At 37.4% G+C, this 23,483-nt stretch overlaps 4 protein-coding genes across 7 annotated transcripts; 2 read left to right on the top strand and 2 right to left on the bottom strand.

Annotated features, from left to right (window-relative positions):
- Nucleotides 1-788: 788 nt before the first annotated feature.
- Nucleotides 789-7,943, bottom strand: CSN6 (COP9 signalosome subunit 6). 4 transcript variants are annotated; one of them, XM_074089579.1, is made up of 7 exons: nucleotides 7,927-7,943; nucleotides 7,162-7,419; nucleotides 5,867-5,998; nucleotides 5,095-5,246; nucleotides 4,854-5,019; nucleotides 3,447-3,640; nucleotides 789-3,123 (listed from the first exon to the last, which is right to left on the bottom strand). In XM_074089579.1, the coding sequence occupies exons 2-7, from the start codon at nucleotides 7,403-7,405 to the stop codon at nucleotides 2,983-2,985; spliced, it is 1,029 nt and encodes a 342-aa protein (XP_073945680.1). In that variant the 5' UTR covers nucleotides 7,406-7,419; nucleotides 7,927-7,943; the 3' UTR covers nucleotides 789-2,982. The 4 variants fall into 4 exon arrangements, with proteins under 4 accessions (XP_073945680.1, XP_073945674.1, XP_073945668.1 ...); XM_074089573.1 differs by lacking the exon at nucleotides 7,927-7,943 and adding an exon at nucleotides 7,778-7,862; XM_074089567.1 differs by lacking the exon at nucleotides 7,927-7,943 and adding an exon at nucleotides 7,623-7,722.
- A 548-nt stretch (nucleotides 7,944-8,491) lies between these two features.
- On the top strand, nucleotides 8,492-11,877 carry LOC141429254 (uncharacterized). Its single transcript, XM_074089536.1, has 4 exons — nucleotides 8,492-8,806; nucleotides 9,998-11,245; nucleotides 11,318-11,633; nucleotides 11,709-11,877. Exons 2-4 carry the CDS (start codon nucleotides 10,006-10,008, stop codon nucleotides 11,854-11,856), a joined length of 1,704 nt encoding a protein of 567 aa, XP_073945637.1. The 5' UTR covers nucleotides 8,492-8,806; nucleotides 9,998-10,005; the 3' UTR covers nucleotides 11,857-11,877.
- LOC141429263 (phosphatidate cytidylyltransferase, mitochondrial) lies at nucleotides 8,800-9,945 on the top strand. The gene has a single exon (XM_074089546.1). The coding sequence runs from the start codon at nucleotides 8,854-8,856 to the stop codon at nucleotides 9,862-9,864; it is 1,011 nt and encodes a 336-aa protein (XP_073945647.1). The 5' UTR covers nucleotides 8,800-8,853; the 3' UTR covers nucleotides 9,865-9,945.
- A 3,776-nt stretch (nucleotides 11,878-15,653) lies between the features above and the next one.
- On the bottom strand, nucleotides 15,654-17,997 carry LOC141438767 (uncharacterized). The gene is made up of 3 exons (XM_074102727.1): nucleotides 17,866-17,997; nucleotides 16,853-17,090; nucleotides 15,654-15,915 (listed from the first exon to the last, which is right to left on the bottom strand). Exons 1-3 carry the CDS (start codon nucleotides 17,967-17,969, stop codon nucleotides 15,760-15,762), a joined length of 498 nt encoding a protein of 165 aa, XP_073958828.1. The 5' UTR covers nucleotides 17,970-17,997; the 3' UTR covers nucleotides 15,654-15,759.
- Nucleotides 17,998-23,483: the final 5,486 nt, after the last annotated feature.

The following is a 23,483-nucleotide window of genomic DNA, read 5'->3' as shown; positions in this document are numbered from 1 at the left end:
GACGATAAAAAAAAATCTCATTTAATTTCGAGTTTGGGTTCGAATCCCGGTTAAAAAAAATTAATGCCATTTTGTCTAAATCTAAAATCGATGGCGTGGTTCCTAAAAATGGATTTCGCTACTTATCTCTCATAGTTTCTGACTTCTTCCTACTGACCCATTTGGATTGATCACCTGTATGTATACGCCTCGGATAAAATAGTAAGTTTTATACAATGCACTTATTGTACAATCTATCTACGATTCAAAATCGATCCACAATTAAACCACATGATGTTGGGTCCATTAGTAGGTAAGTAAATAATATTTAAATATAGGTATATACCAATTACCAATTCTTTAAGGGGACGGAAACCGTTACGATATTTAATACCAACATTATACCAACCAACTGAAGTTACCCATTGCCCACTTCAATGTTAAATTCACATTAAGTATTCGCGTAAGCAAAAAAGCAAGGTATTGTTTTTCGCACAAGCAAAGAAGAAGAAGGCATTGAAGTAAAAAGAACAGAGATACACCGCACACGTGGCTTTAGCTTGCACAAGTTCCTGCTGGGCTAGTAGCCAGCGTGCACGCTTGTGTCGATTTGTATAAGACGCACGTGGGCCGGCAGTTTGCAAAAATGAGCAGGCTTGCATATTATAGCTGTTAACGGTGAGTCCCGCGACCACCTCACATTAAATAAGAATAAACAATCAAAAGAATAGTAATAAATCAAGCTTACCTAATAAATAGTAGGGTAACGAAATCGTACTTAGGTACTGATCTAAAAAGAAAACCAAACATTGCACTTAAAACATTATTTTATTTATTTGATATAAAAAAATATACAAAAAAATATTCCAGCACTACACAATGAAATCCGTCAAGGTATCCAATAAGTAGGTATACAGCACAATGTCCCAAGAATAGGATGCAATAATATTTTTATTGTATCTTGTTCTTGATGCATATTTTTTTGAACTTTGGATTAAAACTTGAGTGTACCTACGTAGTGCGTAACCATTGGAAAAAAATAAATGAATGCTTTATCATGAAAAGGCCTGCACGACTGGCCGCCTCTATGTATTTTCATTGTTATGCGCACCTCTATCTACTTATTCGTAGTAATCTGCTGTCAATTTAGAAGAGTTGGAACTGAAATTAGTTCTAGGTAAATAGCAGACTGGTAACTCCTGCACATAAACTGTAAGTTACTATCATTCAGGTAATGTAAGATTCGTGGAACAAGATTAAAGTTTTGCATAGAGAACAAGGGCTAGAGCAGCCATGCTCAACCTTTTTTGGTATGTGCTACAAATGAGTTGTAACAATGGTGCTGCGAAACGCATTGATTATCACTAGTGACATCCTGGTAGTCCAGCCATGATCGTCTCCGCAGGACGGAACTCTTCAACCGCTAATAGCATCGACTTGAAATTTGATATTCAAATGTAGTTTGGGTGACAATGCAAGTAGGTACAGTTAACTAAAAGTATAGTCAGCATAAAAAGCTTGTATTAAAAATGTTTTTTTATGGTTAGATTATTCTAGTTATAGATGCACGGCGGGCGGCAGGTCAAGTATAGCTGGACTAGAAGGAGAGCTATGTACGTAAATTAATAATAATTAATAAGCATTAATTAGTCGTTCTGACAACTAGATAAAGTAAGTTTAAGAAATTGAAGCTATATTTTTAACTATTGTAAGACACATTGGGAACAAGTCACTATTGTTGTTTCAATTCGCAAAGGCACTACTGTTTATAAATGATTACCAATTTTCCAGCAAAAGTACAAAATGTTAAGATACTATTTCAAGACGATTTAGGATGTTATAGGTATATTTATAACACTTATATCTATACATAAATAATTATGTTGATAAGAATCGATCATATCTATAAGTAAGATTTTTGTCGTCTTCTTTTATTTTTACTAATTCCATCTACAAAACAAAATATATTTGAAAAACAGCGTGAGCCCAAAAATCCCTAGCATCCTAGCATTACCTAAACGTAATATAATTATCCATTGACTGACCCGCGCATGGTGCATACCTGCCAAGTGCCTGCCGCGTGTGTTTGCATAATTTGCAATTCAGAACTCTAAAATTGTCGATGATTTTTGTAATTAGACGAGGTATTGAAACTAACAAGAGTATTTATTCTTCGTGGCTCATTACAATTCCTAAATGTGCCAAGGGACATTAAGTAAAATATATATAAAGCCTATATATATTGTGCCATACCATAAGGCTAGTATTTTGAAATAAATTAATGTTACTCGGGAGAATCAGAGTAGGTATTCTGAATTAATACAGAAGAAATTACCACACGATAGACATTTTTTATTACAATGATCCGTGAAACACTTTCAGTAATTAATAAATTTCATAGTGAGGTCAAAAAGTCGATATTTTGTTTCTAAAGTGTTACATACTATCAAGCAGGACTTCCCAACCAAGGGGGCACGCTCCCCTGGGGGGGCGTAATAGGAAACTTTGCATTTCCGAAAAAAAAACTATTTAACGCTGTTCCGAATTGCCGTCAATCGCAAGATGTGTGTTTCTTATTTTTGTTGAAACTTAAGGGGGCATGAAAATATTTCTTTTTGTTAGGGGAGCCTTGGCGAAATATACTTAAGTTTGGAAACCCTGCATCAAGGATCATCGTAAAATTACTGTTATCGTAGAGAGCATGAGATGTAAATTAATAAGACTCTCCATACGGTGATCGTTTTAATTGTATGATTTATAAATAGCTATTCCCAGTGCACATTATTAATGAAACTCACATTTTTACCTGATAGGCTGAGAGACGCAGCTCAATGGGTACATCAACATAGCTATATACACATTTCACTATGAAGCAAATCATCATCCTCTCTATCGGTCAGTTTGTGAGAACAATTACAGTCTCAGTATAAACTTGAAACAAGGCAGGCAGTTAGTCTGTTATTGATGTTTATTATGAACCCGTTGTTTAAAGTGCTGTTAAACTTAAAAAAAGAGGCCTCTCATGCGGCGGCCCATCCCCTGTCTGTCGTAGAGAACGTTGAACCGATTTACTAATTGGTTGATAGCGTTGCACCCCTTCGTTATGGTGCCGAGGTATGTCATCAGGGCCACATCATTGCATTGCTGTAAACAAGATTCAAATTTAATGATACATGGTTGAGCCTATCTAATACGAACCACATATTAGGGAATATTACTGCAATTTTCAGCCGTCAGAAAATCGAAAGAAAGCACAAAACCGTAAACAGTTTTAATTAAGTGATTTATAGAGTAAAAAAAATATTAGAAAATATTGTTAATGCCAATAGCTAGTAGGTATTTCATTTTTGTCGACACATGCTATCAGTTGATTTGAAAAGAGCAGAGAATTGCATTGCCTAGGGGCGCCGCGCTGGTTAATCCGGCCCCGTGTTGAAGATGGGTAACAAGGCGAGCATAGGACATACGTGGTAGAAATGCGTGCGGAACTGGTGCGAGGTGAGCAGCGGGAGGCGGTTGGCGAGCGCGCGCGCCTCGCGCAGCAGCGCCGGCCGCGGCGGCAGCGCGCCGTCGCGCATCGCGCGCACCGTCGCCAGCACCGCGCGCACGCGCGACACCAGCATCTTGATCGCCGACCGCTGCGCCGTCAGGTGCTCCGCCACTGCATATCAAACACCGCACATTAATATACTCCCGCCAAGTTGTATGCAATTAAATAGTATTTTACATTAATAAATAACACCTACTGATATAAATATTGTCTAATATACAAAATTCTCGTGTCATAATGTTTGTGACCGATTTCAATGAAATTTTTATTCGGTAGATCTGAGAATAGGACGTAAACTATTTTTCATAATTCTACGCGGACGGAGTCGCGGGCAAAAACTGGTTTTGTTATAATAACATCAATGTTCAGTTCCAGATCCCAGCTCGTTTTCTAACGAGAAGAAATCCTTCCTGTTAAAAAACCAGTTATCCTGTGAAAATATCAGTGTAAAGTAGCCTGTGTTGTTTACTAGATCCATCCAGCTACACAGAGACGCACGAATTTTCGCATTTTACATTTATTAGAGTTAAGTAGAATAGATATTTTTTAAATTAATTATTCAATCAATTGGTGTCATGGTGCTAAGCACCCATGCTAGCTTTTTAATACCAGCTCCAATTTTTATTTCTCAAACATGCTATGTAATGTTTATGTTGTGTTCCTTAAAACCGGCTTCAAAATATACTGTTGCAGGCCTAGGCCTGCAAGACAACAGTCTTTTGTTTTAATGCAAAACGTCAAAGATGGACTGGACTTGGGCTTTAGCCATTTTGCAATTAAGTGCCATTGTCATTTCAAGTTTCGTTTAGAAACGTGATACGTGATTTTTTTATTTTTGCAGTCCTTTATATCTACATATTTTAAAGCAATGCGATTTTTTTGGGATTATTTTTATGTTTTAAAAATTCATGTTAGAATGAAATAAACACTTATTTAGATGGTAGTTATAATTTGAGTCTGGTACAATTTTAGTTGTCTTGAGAATAAAACATTGAATTCTAGGAGTTTTTATTTATTTTAGTGCATGTTTGAGAAAAGCACTTTACAAGCCTCGGCGTGAAAGAACATGCCAGCCTCGTATACCTATCATATGTCTATACATACTCGGCCTGCAAGCCTTTCTTTCCCGGCCTCTGCAGTAATGTACTATTATTGTGGCTGTTCATTGTATACAAGTATCACAATATCAACACTAATACAAATTAAATTACTGTGAGCTTTGTTTAGTTTGGGACTAGGTCAAGTGTCAAGTGTCCCATGATATTTATTTATTTTAACCTTGCACATATTTAATTTGATATTTGATTCAAAAACTATATTTTACCTAAACTATTCAGAGCAGCTTCTCCAGATGATACTCTTGCCACATGGTCCACACCAATCCTCTCTGCCTCTTCTGCAGCCAATGTGTAAGTGAGTGGTGCTAGCAGCATTGTTGCTCTGCCATTCACAACATCAATCACAGACTCGTACAATACTACAGGAAGTTGCTGAAAAAAAAATACAGTTTGAATAAAAACAAGCATCAAAACCACAACAAAGATAGCAATTATAACAACACTCACATCACCATTTCCCCCAGCAGGGTTTAACATTAACATGACAGGGCACTCATTTATGTCACAAATTTGTCTATGCACTGCAATGTCTCGCTCTGTGGGTGTATCTCCTGTGGTATACCAACCCAAGAAGTCCATATCCGAGAAGACTTGTTTGACTGGAAAATGACAAAGCTTTTTATTCTTTTCCTTTAATATCCATACTAATATTATAAACGGAAAAGTGTGTGTGTTTGTTGATCCGTCGCTCCGTTTTGACGATATTTTTGACACAAAGATAGTTTATGGGCCAGAGAGTGACATAGGCAACTTTTTATCCCGGAAAAATGCGCAGTTCCCGAGGGAACAGCGCGCGATAGCCGAATTCCACGCGGGCGAAGCCGCAGGCAAAAGCTAGTAAACTATATTTCTCTTCAATGAGATAAATTTATGGTAATAATCAAAACCCAAGTGTTTATTCTGTAAGTAGGCTTTGACATGCCACATTTTTTTACTACCAGCACTTTCAGAAAGACCATGATTGCCAAAAACATGCAGACTAGTTGATTATTACTTATAGACTGTAATAAGCATATGTCACCCTATGACATAGTATGCTGTCTGTAAACACAAGAACATCTTTTTCCACATGATACTCAGCATGAAGTTATCATGAGTAGTGAACAGGATTGTAACCTAGAGTAAAATTGTAGGTAAGAAATGTGTCTTTACTTATACTAAAATTGTATTGGTGAATTAAAATAATTGGACATTCTATGGGTTTTTTTTTTTTACTTACACTGTCCTTCTTTTAAATTATAATAATCTCTCTCTATAATAATGTCATTTTCAATAACACTGAAGACTAATTCAAAGGAGTTCATAACTTCAATGTTACGGCCTTTTTGCTTTCCTATTAAAGCTCCAATTACTGAAAAGAACAAGACAAATATTAAACGTAAATAACTAAGGCATTACTACCCCATACAACATGACTATTTGGGATTACACAAACAGGGCATCAAACCAGGGCCAGATTAACCATGTTATGGCCTCTAGGCAATGCAACTTCTCGGGGCCCCTTTCAGCCATTAGAAGATTATCAGCTCTTTATTCAAAGTTCAATCAAATTAACTGACAGAATGCGAGGAAAGGATGCATATTTTTCAATAGATTTTAATTCATGAAACATTCTCAATTTCTTTAGTATATGCGCCCTAGCCAAAGTGGGGCCCCTAGGCAGTTACCTATTATTCCGGCCCTGCATCAATAGAATAATTGATTTTAAAGACATCTAAAATTTTGCACATTTACTTATTTTTTCAAAGCAAACAGTTTAGAAATGGTTACAAGGGTGAATTTCGGTTTAAATGATCAACTAAAAGAGAGAGAAACATTTATTTACACATATTCGATACACATAAAAATACAATAGATGGAAAGAATAAAAAAATAAAATCAAATAGTATAAAGTGGGCCCGACTCAGCATAATGCTACGGCAAGCCGCAACTCTGTTTTTCAAACTAACAATCCAATGTTATTCAAACTACATAGGTTACTAATAGGTGTATCGGATCAACTAAAATAACTAAATGATAATTAGACAGGCAAGCATGATATTTAAGTGACTAGATGCATGGGGATTCCATATTGCTGCATTGGGCATTGTGATATGGTGTTTGGTTGCATGCATAAGCTACACGCAGCAACTTTCTTTAACAAGGGCAACACAGGAAAAATACAGCATGTAAAGAGAGTCATAGTATAAAAATGATTGGGAAAGGATTCTAGGGCTTGAAGTAAATAACATTGATGCATCAAATTGGTAAATTACAAGTTGGATATACACAAAACTAATGAATTTGTTATGAGTCTCCATATTTGTCGATGCCCAAGGGCCTTGGCGTTCCCTATGACGACTCTGGTTATAACAATATCCAATATTTATAATATAATAGAATTATCAATAGCAATGAACAAATAACATGTCAACGCTCAGGTTTAATTCAAGTTGAGGTTAAAATGTTAGGTTGTCTATCCACTTTTTGAATAAAACACAATATTACTGTACCACACTTGTTTTTATAGCTTACCGGTTTGTGGTGAGCCTTCCTGTGCTCGCAGTCGAGTCCAATGTTCAGACACGTTCATAATGACTAAAGGGTGCAAGGATACAGTGACGGAGCCTGAAGTAGCCGTGGTTACCACCACGCTCTTGTTGCCGGCGGAGACGGGCGCTGCCGGAGACGTCGGGTTCGGAGGCTCCGCAGCAGGACCCGACGAAGCACTTTCTACCTCGACTTCCATTTCGAAATCAATCCGGTCCGCACTCGACATAATGTGTGATCAGTCTAAATATTTAAAATCGTTCCCTTAACATGAAAGATAAACTATCAAACGTTACCTATAGTACAGTTTTAAGAATGCAAAGAGGATATTATACTGGTAGTAACGTTGGTGAAAAAAAACCTACAAAAACAAGACTAACAGAAGTAACAGCTAATTTCATTCCTACCTTGAAATTTTTAATGTCAAATCAAAATAGTAATAGTACCTATAATAATAGTAGGTTTTTGACTTTTGGCTGAATAGGGATGAAATACCAAAAAAATTGTCATCGACATATTTTTTTGTCCCCTCCCTCTGGAAAAGACTAAGAAGTCTTAGTCCATACCGCTTCGTATCTTCCTATATTTTTATAATACGTACCGAAAATTTAAACAACGGATCTAATATAGCTCTAAAGTAAACAACTAGACCCTATATAAAATGTAAAGGTTCCAGTCCAGACATGGCCAGATCAGCTACGTTATAAGTTATCATGTGCTTAAACCATCGAAATAAATAGTAATACTTACTATTTTGATGGCTTTAACAAATCACCGTAAAATATTTTTCGTTCTTTACTCTATCTGTGGTAAGAAGTGTACCATTGACAAAGACAAACACCATGCAAACACCAGAGGGCCTACTCCGAGACTCGAAAATCGAAATAATATCGTACCGCCCCTCTCATTCTCGTGTTAAATAGTATAAGTGTCAGAGGGGTGGAACGACACGAACTTCGATTTTCGAATTTCGGAGTAGCCCCGCAGAGGGTCACAGAGGGTGGCATATGCGATGCGAACAACTTAAAGCAGCGTGGTAGTTTGAAGTCAAATAGCTAAATGTGGCCAAGCGTCTCGAAAAAAAAATAAGCTGTTAGAAATAACAGTGAATAAAATAGTAGAAATATAAAATTTTACGGTCTGAACCCATAATTTCTTGACTTTTAATATTTAATTATAGTAATGTTAGGTTCTTAGTCCACAACAATGCAAAATATTAAATGCTAGAAAATACCCAATTTTAAAACTAGATGAGGAATGATCGCAAGAAGTAGCTAAATTAGCTAACTGTTAAAACCTGGCAACTCTATAAGGCTGTCTGACTGACTATTACTATGGTTGTTGCTTCTTGACCCAACCAAGTCGGCAGCGAAAAAGCATAACTCCAGAAAACCAGAAATGTGTTTTATCAGGGTTATCTTATATGTGCGTGTACGTTATTAAATCAACGTGTTTGTGAGCATTTATTAAAACTTACATCAATTAACTGCATATACTCTTAAGAACATTGCAGTTTGTCTAAAGAAAAGAGAAGAAAAAGCAGACTACGTGCTTCTCTTCGATCAAGAAATCGATCTTATTCAGCGTTGACCCTTCAACTGATCAGATTAACTCCTTGGCCACTTTGCAGGTCAGCTGTTAACTTCATAATCTTAAATATATCGTACAAATTTTAAAATGACATCGGCAGCGGTAAAAGTGGCAGGAATAGCAAGAGACGTATGCCCTTTATACTATAGAATTCTATCAAAATTTCCACAAAATTTCACGTTTTGCTTTGCGTACGGATCAGCTGTAAAACCACAAATAGGCAATGTGAAAAAGCACAATATGATCGACCTAATCTACTGCGTTGATAACTCGCACCGATGGCATGGAGCTAACATCGAACAAAACCCCGCACATTACTCTGCGCTACGATACTTAGGCAAAGGATTTGTTGCGAGATTTCAAGAAAACTGGGGAGCTAAGGTTTATTTTAACACTTTAGTGGAACTCAAAGAAGAAAATGTAACTATTAAATATGGAGTAGTTTCACAAAAAGACTTAATTGCTGATCTTCTAGATTGGAATGATCTGTATCTAGCAGGTCGGCTTCATAAACCTGTGGAGATTATCAAGGAGACCAACAGTTCCCAGTTACAAAATGCCTTGCAGTCCAACTTGCGTGCAGCTGTTCACACTACCTTACTTATTCTACCAGAAACATTTTCGGAGTATGACTTTTACTTTGCCATTTCCAATTTGAGTTATGCTGGGGACTTTAGAATGACGTTTGGAGAAAATAAGAATAAAGTAAGGAACATTGTGCAGCCTCAATTAGCAAATTTTCGTGAGCTTTACAGGCCGATCTTGCAACAATTCCATTCCTATGTAGACTTTCCTACTGGAGAAGCTCAGTGCCATCAAGATTTGCATCCAGAGACAAAACTCCACCATTTGATGCAGCTGCCCATGGTACCACAACAACGGATAGTCAAGTTTTGGAACCATGGCGGTATTCAACAAGATATGGAAGATGTTCTCCGTGCTGTTGCATATGATATAGACTGTGCTATAATATTACGTCAAATTCTTAAAGATTTGGTATGGCAATCAAGTGTAAGGCAGTCGTTAAAAGGGGTTCTTACTGCAGGATTCCTCAAGTCTATTAGATATAGTGCTAAAAAAATTGCAAAAATGTTCTAAAAGTAAAAATATTGTCACTTTGAAGTGTTAATTATTTTACTTAATATTTACTATAGCTTAATAAAGTTAGTATTTAAAATATATGTAGTCTATTTTTACCTACCTAGTTTAACAAAACCTTGTTTGATTCTAGGTTCCAAAATGATTTCTGATGAATCTAGCAGTGATTCAGAGACAGGTAGATTCAAAGGTAAATCCGAAAAAACAGACCAACAAAGTAGAAGTACCACCCAAAGAGATAGTCACAGATCCACTGGAAGAGATAGACATTCTGAAAATGATAGATTTCGTAGGGATATTGATAGGAAATGGGATGATAAAGATCGATCTGACAGATTACCTAGAGAAAGACTTAGATATTCCAGACATTCACCCATAAGAAGAAGACGTTCTGCTGAGAGAAGTCCAAATAGAAAAAAATCTCATGAAAGGCATAGAAGAACATCAAGAGAAAGATCAAAAGTAAAAGACTATAGAAGTAATAGTAGAGACAGGCGTCGTAAGTCTAGGTCCAGATCACACAAACCAGCTGAGCATAGAAGGGATATAAGAGAAGAAATTAAGTGTGTCCCTAGAGAGGAAAAAACTAACCTGTTGTCTACAAAACTAAAAAGCTCAGATAAATTTGACAGAGGATCTCGAGACAAGCGTTCATCTTCTCTTGAGGTTAATGTAAAAAAATCTGAAATATATAAACCTGCTCCTACAGAAAACAGAAGGAAAAGCAAAAGCCCTATAGTTGTCCAAGAAAAAGATAGTGATGGTAATGTTTCAGAGGAAGTCCAACCAGGCTCTTACTATAGCATGATGCCAACTGTCGTCAAAGAAAAATCAGAGGAGTCAAGTGAAATAGATTCTTCTGATGATGAAAAACTCCGAGCTAAACTCTTAAATTTGGAAAAAGAGCTCCATCAAGCAAAGAAGAAGAAACACAAGAAAAAACACAGAAAGAAAGGCAAGTCCAGTAAAGATGATAAAGATATTGAAACTCCAACACCTGTTGAAGTGACTAGTACCACTGATATTCAAGATAAAATAAAAATTGGGGATTCCAGTACTCATGTTGACACTGCAGAAGTAACATCCACACAGAAAAATAGTCAAATAGAAAGTAATGAAGAAGGAGAAATAATTAGTGATGACGAATCCCAAACTGGTTTAGATATTGACCCATCTGATCTGCGTCATAAACTGAAACGCTCTGTTCCGAAAGCCGAAGCTGTTGAATCAATGGATTTACGTGAAAAAGTAAAGTTTAAATCTGATGTTTGTGGGCCAGCATTGCCTCCCCACTTGGCGAAACAAACTAATAAACGCCGCTCTGCTGAAACTGAAGGGCCAGCTTTGCCTCCACACCTTCGTAAATCTGAGAGGAAAATAGGTAAATTTTTACACATCTGGTTTCCTATTTTTGATTGCAGAACACATACACTAACAAACTTCTTTTTTACAGGGCCCTCTATACCTGATCAATTGCGCATCGAATTAGCAAAAGATAACTGCGAAATAATCAAATGCGAGAGTTCCGACGACGATGGGATTGGTCCACTACCTGTTGGGGCTGAAGAAAAGTGGTCTGATGCGCATCGACAGTTAGAGGAAAGGGCTTTGGACATGAAAATAAGGACTATGGACGGGCGTTCAATGCACACCTCCAAGGTCAAATCTCGAGAAGAATGGATGCTGGAGCTGCCTGAGGCAAAAGCGAAATATTTAGGTCTTGAAGCTCGTAGTTTTAGGGCGAAAGAAGGGCCTGATATGTCAGATAGGTACAAAAGAAAAACAATTTTTTTTTGTTCTTCAATTATTTATTTTGATTGCTTTTAATAAATTTCATATTCTAGGTCAAGCTGGACTGAAACCCCAGAACAGAAAGCTCGAAAGAGAGCTGGGCTGGAAAAAGAAGAAGACTTGGATGTAGTGCTTCAGCAAGAATCAAGAACTCGTCAGATCGCCAGCAGAGATGAGGACCAAGAGAGGGCAGTCAGGTAAGTCTATATAACCCCTTTCCTAAGCAAAATGTACGCAGTTGGGGTCCTTTTAGATGGCTATAGATTTAGACAGACATGATAAATTAAGGTTTTTACACTTTTCTTATTGGTTGAGCTATAAGAACTATTTTCTTACTAAATTTCAAGTCTCTAGGCTGGGACAACTGGTAGTACCCTATAGGGTTATGATAATGATTCCCCGGCAATTTCTATGGAAACACCTTTTTTATTAGTTAACTAGCAGTTACCCGCGCCTCCTTCCGCGTAGAATTTGGTTATCGCTATCCGCGGGAAATATGCAATTTTCCGGGATAAAAAACTATCCTATATTATCATAATGCAAGTAAATATTGTCATCACATGAGTTCACCAACATAAAACACGCACAAAAACACACACACACACACACACACACACACACACACACATATACACACAATTTAATAATCGTAATTTTATCCTTCTAAAAATTCATCAGCGTAGGTATCTAGGGTTATTTTTGAGGGGGGGCCTAGCCTGGATTTATGTGTGAAGATATCAGTATTATAGAATTTCGAATCCATGCTTCGAAGTGCTAACCCGTGTCTCGAGCTCCAAACCACTGTCCTTCATATCACAGGTTACCCTAGCATGAAGGCCAGGGAACAATTTTACTGTATTTATAATAGCAGGCCCCGTATATTATTAATATTTGAATTCATATTGTCTATTTCTTTTTTAAGAGGCTTATGAAATAAATTTATTATTATTATTATTATTATTATTATATCCTTCCCCGGGAGGCAAACTATCTGTATACCGAATATCATCTAAATCGTTTCGGCGGTTTAGATGTGATGAAGTAACAAACAACCAGACTTACAAACTGTCGCATTTATAATATTAGTGGGATAGAAATCTTTAAATTGCGTTGACTTACAAGTTAGATTTTTTCACTGCTCCAAGGGGTAGCAGACCTGACTATTTGATATTAACTTCAGCTTGATTGCTCCACGTGTTCTTGAGAAAGACAGACGGACCTCAAAATGATCTGATACGAGTATAATGGTTCAATTTTTGCCAACTGAAATATGAAACCCTAAAAAATTAGTTTTCCGAAAATCGAAAATTCATGAATAACTCGATAACCGTAAACTTTTGTCCAAAAGTAGGTTTGTTTGTATAGAAATAATCTAAATGCATTCCATAATTACCCTTTACAATATCTGCATCGACCTTTAGCTCAGTCTGTATTGAAATACAACTTTAGGGTTATTTTATTTATTTGCTATCTTTGCAAATAAAATAACAGTTAGTCAAGTTTATGACGTTTCGATCTTGCAGTCCTTACACATCTCATGGTCGTGAGAAAGCTAAAATGGTCTCCAGCCAATATAATGTATACGCCCAGTCAATGTATACATGCCACTGCTGGGGCACGGGGCACGCACAGGCCTATTCTCAGAATAAGATGAGCAGTGTTTTAGTACCCGCGAGGGTCCAGTATTTATTGCTACTTCGCGCACACATTAAACTGCGTCGCAGGTGTGCGCAAGTTGCCTCACGCTGTTTTCCTTCACGAAAAAAAGTTATGGTAGGTATATTTAAAATGTTATTTTCCACATAAATTCTGAAAAACAGAAATAAACCCACAATCATCTGGTTAATCACTGATTTAACCTCATGGTCTCTCAGAGTTGTATTGTAGCCTAGTATAGTGATTTTGGATTCACAAGGCTACCACTAATTTTACCATTTTCCAGGCCCCGTGAATTTAGATAAGCTACCACAAAATGGATCACAGTTAAATATTGTTAACCTATAAGGGATTAATTTAAAAACTAATAATATTTTTGACGATTTCAATTAGTGATATAACGAATGTAATTTTTTTAACATTCCGAATGCGAATGCGAATACGATTATCAGCTACCGACAATTCGCATTCGCGATTCAGTTTTTCGTTTTGGCGCCAAATTGTCTATGGCAGTCGTTCGAACGAAGTGCGTTCCGTTTGTACTTTGTTCCGAGAATTACCCAGTTTATACGAACGCATCGCAAAGTAAATAAATAAATAATACCAAATGATTAAGTGAAGACTGATAATGTGATTACGAGATTAAGTTATTTTTTTGTATAAAAAACATAAGAAATGAATGTATTTTGATTTTATTAACCTATCTATTATGTAATAATTGTACTTTTTATGATATTTATTTTCGCAAAACATTCGCAGAAAGTTGGCGAATGCAAATGCGAATATGCAGAAATATTCGTTACATCACTAATTTCAATGAGGGCTATCGCGTATGAATTCGCCGCTAAAGGCGTTAGTGTAGCGTGAGGTCTTCGAAATGTCAAACTGAAAAACCTCACGCAACAGTGGCGCCATCTAGAAAGATAAAAAACGATAGCCCTCATTGATTTTATACCATATTGTAAATTTAGCAAGGTCGAATATTTGTTAGGTGGAATGGGTACATTTTGTATAACACCGACTATCACTCCGCGGGGATATAGATCTTTCCCCTATTGAATCGTTCTTTCGAGCGATTTTAAACTATGATCCGCTCCGGTTTGTCGGTACGGTACCCCGCTGACTGAACTGAAGTACAGAACGGAGAGAGAGAAAGATTTGTTCGTTAGTCAAGTACCGAGGCCGGGGATCGGTCCGCAGGGCCGAAAGAATAAGAACCAAGTCCAAGATCCATCCGCAAAACTCCAAAATCGAACACGAAACTTATACTATTTAATACAAGGAAACGGTACGATACAACTTCAAGAGCCCTCGATCCGATCCGCCGACGAAAAACGGAGCGATGAAAGAGCGAGGCGAGCCGCTCGAAAAGTCGGAGTTAAAGTTTTGAAAGGTCACGATTCCGCTTGAGGTTCGTAGGATTTACCCAAATCTAATACATGGAAATTCGTGTACACGTTAGAAGCTGTATATCTGACAGAAGACGGGGAAGCTGTCGGGCGATCGTTATAGCCACGACGGGACGAAACAGAAGTAAAACTTAAAAAACGTTCCCAAACAGATGAATCCTTACTCGAAATGCATGAAAGGAAGTTAAAAAAGAAAAAGAAGGTAAGGAGGCTGGGCTGTACACAAATCTACCGTTATTTTCATTAATTATGAATTTGTAGAAATCTGACAAAGCGAGCAGGAACGGCGGTTCAGCCGCGTGGACCTGCAAGTAGGTTCGACGAGGCGCAAACATCAAATCTTATAGGATCCGCGAAGCAAAATATTTGTAAGACACTTTATCAATGGTTAAATTTATTCAAAATACTCGGTACCGCTAAATGTTATACTCCTTATTATACCCACTTCGAAAGTTTTAAAGTCGCATACAACTGCTATGTAAATTGTTATTTCCAATAGAATGTAGTACGCATAGGGTTACCTAGACATGTCCAGACTTTAAGCCCATAGTCCGGATTATTACATAATTTAAAATAATAATTGTTTTCTTGTATAAATTTGGTAACTTGACACCATTGCCGCGCAGTCGTCGTCAATCCCCCCCTCAAGCTATTATGCCCTGTAACTTTTGTCCGGCTTTTAGTCAGGACGAGTCGAATTTTTAAATGGTAACCCTAAGTAGATCACAGCAATAATAACGATGAAATAAAAATGACTACAACTTTTTTTGTGGCTCCAGCGACTTTTATGTTTCTTTTAACCGATATAAGTATATACAAATAAATTTATTTTAAGCAAAATTAAATTTTAAATTATTGATTAAGTAAATGTAATAAGTACATGGTCTCAAGGAAACGTTGTTTATTTTTCCTCAAAAAATGAAATGTTTGGCGTTAAAATCAATGGCCTTGTAGCTTTAATATTTATTAATCATGAATAATTAACACTTTGTGATACATTCCATTCCATTTGGGACGGAGGTCGGTGAAGGCACCTCATTTACATGGGAGTGTTTGCGTCGACGGTTTGAGTTGCATTGACGGTCTTAGTGGAGGCGCAGGTCTTCACTTTGGAGTCTTCGCAGCACAGCGGCTCCTCAGCCGTCATGTCTGCGTAAACCCACGGGCCGTCACAAATCTTGTAGAATGCGGAGAGCTGCACAAAAAATGTTTAATTTGTAACTGTACTCAAATTTTACACGTTCTTTTGTGACACCGACAAGCAAAAATGATTCTTATGCTTATTTGAGTACCCAAAAATCTAAGTTTCCTACTTATAAGTAGATTTCTGTGTTTTTTAAACACGTCGGCGCGCGATTCAGCGCGTTTTTTTCCATAGAGCAGCTATACAACTCGCATGCGTATCGCGTTTGTATCGGTACAAAAATGCGTCGACGCAGACGCCGTGATGATATCTAGATACATCACAAGTATTTAACACAGTAGGTTCGCTATGGGAAGGGATCGCCAATGCGGATCGGAATTATTTCCAAATATCCCTGTCCATGATATAATCATTAACTTTATAGTACGCCTTAGATATTAATGTCTTCTTGACAATACTTAGATCTGAATTTTCCCGTCCGTTTCATTTATAATATTTTTGGGAATTTTATTATAAAAACGTATGCAACTTCCCGGAAACGACTTTCTGGTTTAGCCAGTCTGTAAGATGGAACTTTAAGCTTCCCTGTGTTTCTAGTAGCCTTTGGCTTATCGACATTAGTGGGTAAATCACATATGCTCTTCCTAATATACATGATTATTTCAAAAACATAAAGCGACGCCTGGGTTACGATATTTTTGTTCCTTAAAAAAAGATCTTAAAGATTCACGCGTCTTCAAATTATAAATTGCTCTAATTGCTCATAAAACAACACAAAATTTAAAATGAAAAATACTTTACTTGTTCTATTAAGATTACTGTGGTGACAAGATAGTGAATAAATATAGGAATTAGTAAATTTACTTTCGGATATATTTTTTGGCTTGAACTTTCTGTGCTACTGTTTTCTATGGGGACCCCCTCCTCAATGATACTTTTGGCAGGGTACTTACGTGCCCATCATAAAGTACCAAAATAATCACGATACCTTCAGTTCATCACAATTGTTGAGCCTATTGCACAATATCTCTGGCCCCTTAGCTTTCGTGGCTGTCGCGAGAGCGGTACAAAGGTTTTTGCAGGTATTGTTGCCCTCGTCGCCGCATTTGACCACGAGGCCGGGCGTCTGCGACAGTAGCGGCTGCTGGGTAGCGTTAGGCGTAGCTGTAGGGAAACCACCGCACGAGCAGTTGCCTCTTGGACCATCGTCTCCCGCTGATGTTGTGCTGCCAAAAACAGTTAGTATAATTTTACTCCGCTCTGAAACACTCATGTTCTATAGCCAACTGCTTCTGCTTTATAGAATTCGAGCTACATACCTAGTCGTTCTTCGGATATACATTAACGAAATCGATGCAAATCAATCACATAAATGTTAATACTGATGCGACAAAAATAATACTTTATTGAATCATTTTGATCAAAAATATCTGAATATAATATAATATCTGATGGCGGCGTAGAAGCGTGTTCAGATATTTTTGATCAAATTTTTGCTCACATTTCTATGAACTCGACTGTTCAACTTCACTATGGTTTAAAGGTTTCGTTTCCAAAACAAATCGATAATACTATTGTGTTCTTGAAAATTTATTTACAAACTAGCTTTGGCCCGCGGCTTCGCCCGCGTGGAATTCGGTTATCGCGCGCTGTTCCCTTGGAAACTGCAATTTTTCGGGAATAAAAGTACCCTACACTCTCTGGCCCATAAACTATCTCTATGCCAAAAATCACGTCGATCCGTCGCTCCGCTTCGACGTAAAAGACGGACAAACATACAAACACACACACTTTCGCATTTGTAATATTAGTATGGATACTTAAACAAAACACTAGATAGGTATAACAACAAGGTTGTTTTAATTTCAAGGGTTAAATTAATAATTTTCATGTTTCTAAATAGAAGCAGCTAGCGACTGCTGCGGGTTGCATAAGGCGGAACAGATTGGTATTCCTACGCATTCAGGCTGCCCTGGTATTAGATGCCGTAAGTCACTTTACCTATCTGGCTGCGGTGGTTGTTCCTGTTCTGGCAGCGCGAGAGTGAGACCAAAAAGCAGGATGAGGCCGGCGTTGATGCAGGCGAGCATCTTGAGCGAAGACATGGCGGTAGATGTCGGGGGAGTGACCGCCCGTGGGATATATACCCGCGCTTGCCGCCGCCGTAGGGTATACACGCTACCGCATCAATGCAGACATGACAAACATTCGCTTTATATTCTTCAGTTGTAACTTAGAAGTGTACATCCGAACGCTCTACAAAATCATATATTCCCACTAGTTTTTATAAAACCGGCTAAGTCCGTATCGGCTACGCGCAGTGTGTGGTTTCATTCAATATCCTTTTAAATTCGGTGTTATGTAGGTAGATACAGTCGAATAACTGATTCATATACCATAATGGAACCTTTTAATAATCAATTTCACTGTGATTTCCTTGACAAAAAGTAGGAGTAGGAGTTCATAAACTTGTGAGCAAAATTTGGATCAAAAATATCTGATGGCGAGTCTATTGTTAGCGGCGTAGGTAGAAGCGTGTTCAGATATTTTTGATCAAATTTTTGCTCACAACTCTTCACTACTTTAAAGGTTTTCGTTTCCAAAACAAATCGATAATACTGAAGTACCTATTTTTAAGATTTTCGCCAATATGCCCGGCTTTGAGTCTCCATAGCTCCCTTATAGTAACGGCGATAGGTAGGATAAAAGTATTAAAACGTAAATCCCATCTATTCCTTATTATCTATCCTTCCTCTATCTATGACCCTCAAGAAATAAATATGTCTGCCAAATTTCGAGTCGTTCTTTGCTTTAGGGCGGTTCAGAGTAGCGTTTCATTACACGCGCTTTCTGTTTAATTTAACGCGCGTGTAAGCGCATCAGTCAGTAGGTATGCCAAAAACGACCAGAATAAACGCTAAACCAAAATAACGCCCTTACGCCCCTATGCTGTGCGTTGCGTTTTAAAGTATCCATTGATGTAACAAAAATCGCGATTTTAGATATTTCGCTCCCTTTGGCTTAGTTTTTTTTTAATCGCACTTTCGACAGAGTTGTCATCTCTTCCCTTATAAAATAAAGCCACATTGCAATTTATCTCGACTAAGGTACATATTAATGGAATTAACCGGTTTTTTTTTTGCCGGCTAACAGTCTATAATGTGTATTGGTTGTCACTTTTGGTTGCCACCCACTCCGCGAATCGCTGAATAGCTCGAACGACATCATTTCAAATAAACTAAATGTTTAACAAAACTAGTACTGCAGATAATTCGAAAATATACATCAACACAAACTATACAAAAATACTACAATCACATCAAAAATACTGACTCCACGGCAAATTAACTAGAGCGTGCGTAGATGATACTCATTCTCATAGCAAAATAACTTTTACTGTTAATTTGGCACCAGAAAATTAGGTAGGTACGACGGCGAACGGAGCGAGAAGGAGCGTCATTGGTGTATCTAGAGTTATTTTTCAGGAAGGGCCTGGCCTCGATTTTTGTGTGGATATCAGTTTTATAGAATTTGAATCGGTAGTCCAACAGCTTGGGGTGGGCAATAGACCATACTGGGGGTGGGCACGGCCCACCCGGCCCCCCCTCTATACGCCTATGACGAGCGTTAGGTACAATTGTGACCAGAACCTTATTTATTTGGCCCCTACTAGCGCTGGTTATGTAAAAATATACCTATACATGCTAAAAATAAATTGATAGGTAATTATATATTTGATGTACAAAAATAGAAGCTATATTAAAAAAAATACTGTCTCAGTTCGTATTTTCGATAAAAAAAAAGTTACAAGGTGTTGTATTTTTTTTGTATTACGTAATATTTTGAGTGGAGTATTTTGCTGTGTTATCCGTAATTTTGATCCGGATTTTTTTTTTTGGGTAAAAAAAGTTTTTTTTATGTGCGTTTAAATACTATCCTTTCAAATATATATTAAAAAGTATTATTATTTAGCGGTTTTAAATTGACACTACTAAATAAAATATTTTAACTAGGTCAAAAATAGCAGTAATGTTTGTGAACAGCATGTGCATCGAACACAGAACCTTATATTTGAAGTGGGTTACTTTTGGGGACGATTAAAACGCGTGGACGATAGAAACGTTTCAATCGTCGACAAGCAAGTTATTTCTACCGTACCCACATCACATTTTTTAATTCAAGGTCAAATATTACTCATCAAAGACACTCTAAAGCTGATCCATAACAATCAAAACACCGTATTCCTTACTATAACCCTCCAATAATTTAATCAGTCAAAATACAAGAGTAAACAAAGTTATATGAAAACATAGTTGATCACAAATTCTTGCTTATGACTGCGAAAAATTTCGACGGTTCCTCGACAAGACCACGCCGCTCGGTCGCTCGAGCGCTATTGGTCGAGGATTCAGCCGTGGCCGACCGCGTGTTCTGAGTGTTGGGTCATAGGTACCCGTAGGTATTATAGTTATCGAGAAATTTGACTTGTTTCAATCATGACGTGTTTCTATTGTCCCCGGTCTACCCTACTATACTTTAGTATGCAATTGGGCTCTCCCTGGAGAGAGATCTCTCTACTGCAGCCTCTCCCCACAGGTCTCCTCCTATATTGCACGCCTGCATTAAATTGGAACCAAATTTACCTATAGCTGTAAATCGTCTAGTAACTTATTTATTTCCTTATTTAAGACTGAATGTAAAATTAACCAACTAAAGCGAAGAATGTCTACAAGATTTCGAAAGCATGGCTAGTGTTTCACGGTCGGTGCGATGTTTTCAATTTGCTTCGAGTTGGAGAGCGTGTTGTTGTGGTTATACAAGTCTATACAATAAGCAATTACCGGATTTGTATAAGTAATTAGACCACTACATACGATCACATGATATAAATGATATCATGTACGGAAACCATTATTAGCCATTGACACCTGCAGGTAGGTACTACCACGGTACTACTAACCATGCCATACAATGCTTTTGTGCTGATGATGATATTCTTCCCAATGAGTTTTTGTTTGTACCATAGTTTAGTGAACCTGCATATTAGCATTTTCAGAAACCCATAAAATTAATTATACTCCATTTATTTTTTTGAACCTTAACGGTAAAATTTGCACACTTTTTTTAATGAAACAACGGAACTGTTAAAAATTGTGTGAACTCCTATAATAAAAACATAATAAATAACGCTAATAAATGTACATGTAGGTATTTTTAGGCTATTTGTGTTCGAAATATCGAGAAACGTGTATTCAATTTGACCGTTAATTCAAACCTTAAATTAAACGGAGTATAGGGTAAGGGTAACCGTTATACTAGCGTTTAGCAGTTCAATTGAAATTGCGGGGTTTTAATATATAACTGTGAAAATATCGAGGTAAAACCAACCTGTGTTGTTCCAGACCCCCAGCTATCTACATACCAAATTTCGTTTTAGCGTGGTAGTGTACCTAACAAAAAGAAATTCCCGTGGGAATTCACAAAAAATGACTCGTGGTCTTCATTGACATAAGGTACATTAAAAACAACCGTGCCACATGGCCAGCGGATGAGATTTAAAAAATGTATAGTAGTAGTAGCCATGTGTTACTCCAGGTGTTCTGTTCCAGGTTCCAGGATTGATCATCAAATATAAGATTAGTGCTAACTTAACTTACCTACTTTTTACCATCAAATATAATAAAGGATTACCAAAAAGAGAACCCCATTCTGATAAGAAATTTAAAACGAAATTGCTTCCATTTTATAGAAATTAGGAACACCTATTAAAAGGTACCATACCACCCAAAAAACCCAAAATGTTAGATATTTAGTTATTTTTTCGCTAACAAAATGCATTCTCCTCTTTTGTCGCAGAAAGACAGAAAAATTTAAAATTAACTAACGAGTTTGGAAAAATATCTTCTTACTGTTTGCCTAGACCCAGCTCAGGGCCAGGAGGGGATTATGGCCCCCAAGACCCCCCGCCCCCATCTGGGTCCGCCCAAGGATCGAGTTAGTCTCAAGAGACTAGGAACTAAATACGCCTGTCAAACCACCGGAACGAATTTCGAAAATATAATATTAATTAGTTCTAGACATCTAAAATGTAAGGCAACCCGCCTGAAATATTAACAGAACATCGACAAAAGAAATGGTTTACGAACTGCAAAAGATTAATATTTTTAGAACACTGCTCCTTCAAATGTGGATTTCAAAAGAGTTCAAATGAGACAAAATAAAACAATCAATATAATTTAATTTGTATTTCAGACCATATTACATGTTTATCGTGTACTTACAAGTAGGTATAATTCAATCAAAATAACTTTTTAAACTGAAATATAATTACATCCTAGTATTTCAAGTCCGTGTTAATACCTTAGCCCTAGCATTCATGTTCATGGCCCAGTGTGACAAACACAAACATGGACCTATACGAATATGTATGTAAAAGAGGCCAATTCTTACACACCTATCTTGCGGGTATTGGGACGCTACTACAGGGAATTTACGCATTGTCATAGGGGAATTGGTTCGGTATTTAATAACAATAATAATAATAAACGTTTATTGCAGACCAGGGTCCATAGATTGTTAGTAACATGTAATCTCATTTAAAAGGGTTAGTAACACAAGGAAATAAAATTATCATCAAAATTACTAAATCGAAATAATGATTTAATTAATGATTTTAGAATAATTTAATTAATTTCCGACTTAAAAAAATATGAAAACAGAATCGATTTCATTCGAATAAATCAGTGTTTATTGTTGTTTTAATTATATTGTTATTTTATTAACCCTGAGTCAAACTTGAATTTGCCTGACTGAACAGTAGTCAAGTATATATAATATGCTAAAGCAGTAGGGAAGCTACGAACAAATCGATCGAAACGAACACACTCACACAGCAGCAGGGCTACTATGAAACTCGAAGTTCGTATCATACTGACCCTCTCGCTCTCGTATTAAATAGTATGTGTCAGAGCGACCGCACGACACGAACTTCGAGTTTCGTAGTAGCCCTGCAGACGCGCGCTCTACACGGCCCCTAAGGGGGTCTCGCGGTACTGCAAGGCTACTACGAAACTCGAAGTTCGTGTCGTGCGGTCCCTCTCGCTCTCGTATTAAATAGTGTAAGTATCAGAGGGAGCGCACGACACGAGTTTCGAGTATCGTATTCGTAGTAGCCCTGCTGCAGTCGCGAGGGACGCGTCGAGACGAGTAGTGGCCGCGTTGCGTTGTTTCAATGAGGGCTATCGCGAATGAATTCGCCGCTAGAGGCGCTAGTGTAGCGTGAGGTCTCCGAAATGTCAAATCTCATAGGTTTTGGGTGAGCTGCGCGGGTTTATTTATAATTAGAATAATTTTGTGAATATTTTGTATTACCTGAAATTAATTATGGCAATTATGCGTTACGGGGCTATGAATGTCTGGTTTTGAGACAGTTTTGTCTTTCGGAAACCTTTGTCCTCCCTTTTTTCCGAACAAAACGGGGACTATGCAACACTGTGGCATGCTCGATATTTTTATGGTACGGTTTTAAGGTGTATTAAATATGATTTTAATCTAAACTTTGTTTTCACGCCCGTAATAACAGACTTTGAAAGCCATACTTAAAAACCTCACGCAACAAT

Source organism: Choristoneura fumiferana, chromosome Z (assembly GCF_025370935.1).
Source record: "Choristoneura fumiferana chromosome Z, NRCan_CFum_1, whole genome shotgun sequence".
NCBI classification, from domain to species: domain Eukaryota; kingdom Metazoa; phylum Arthropoda; class Insecta; order Lepidoptera; family Tortricidae; genus Choristoneura; species Choristoneura fumiferana.
Note: the sequence above shows the minus strand (reverse complement) of the source record. Positions and strands in the feature narration are given on the sequence as shown.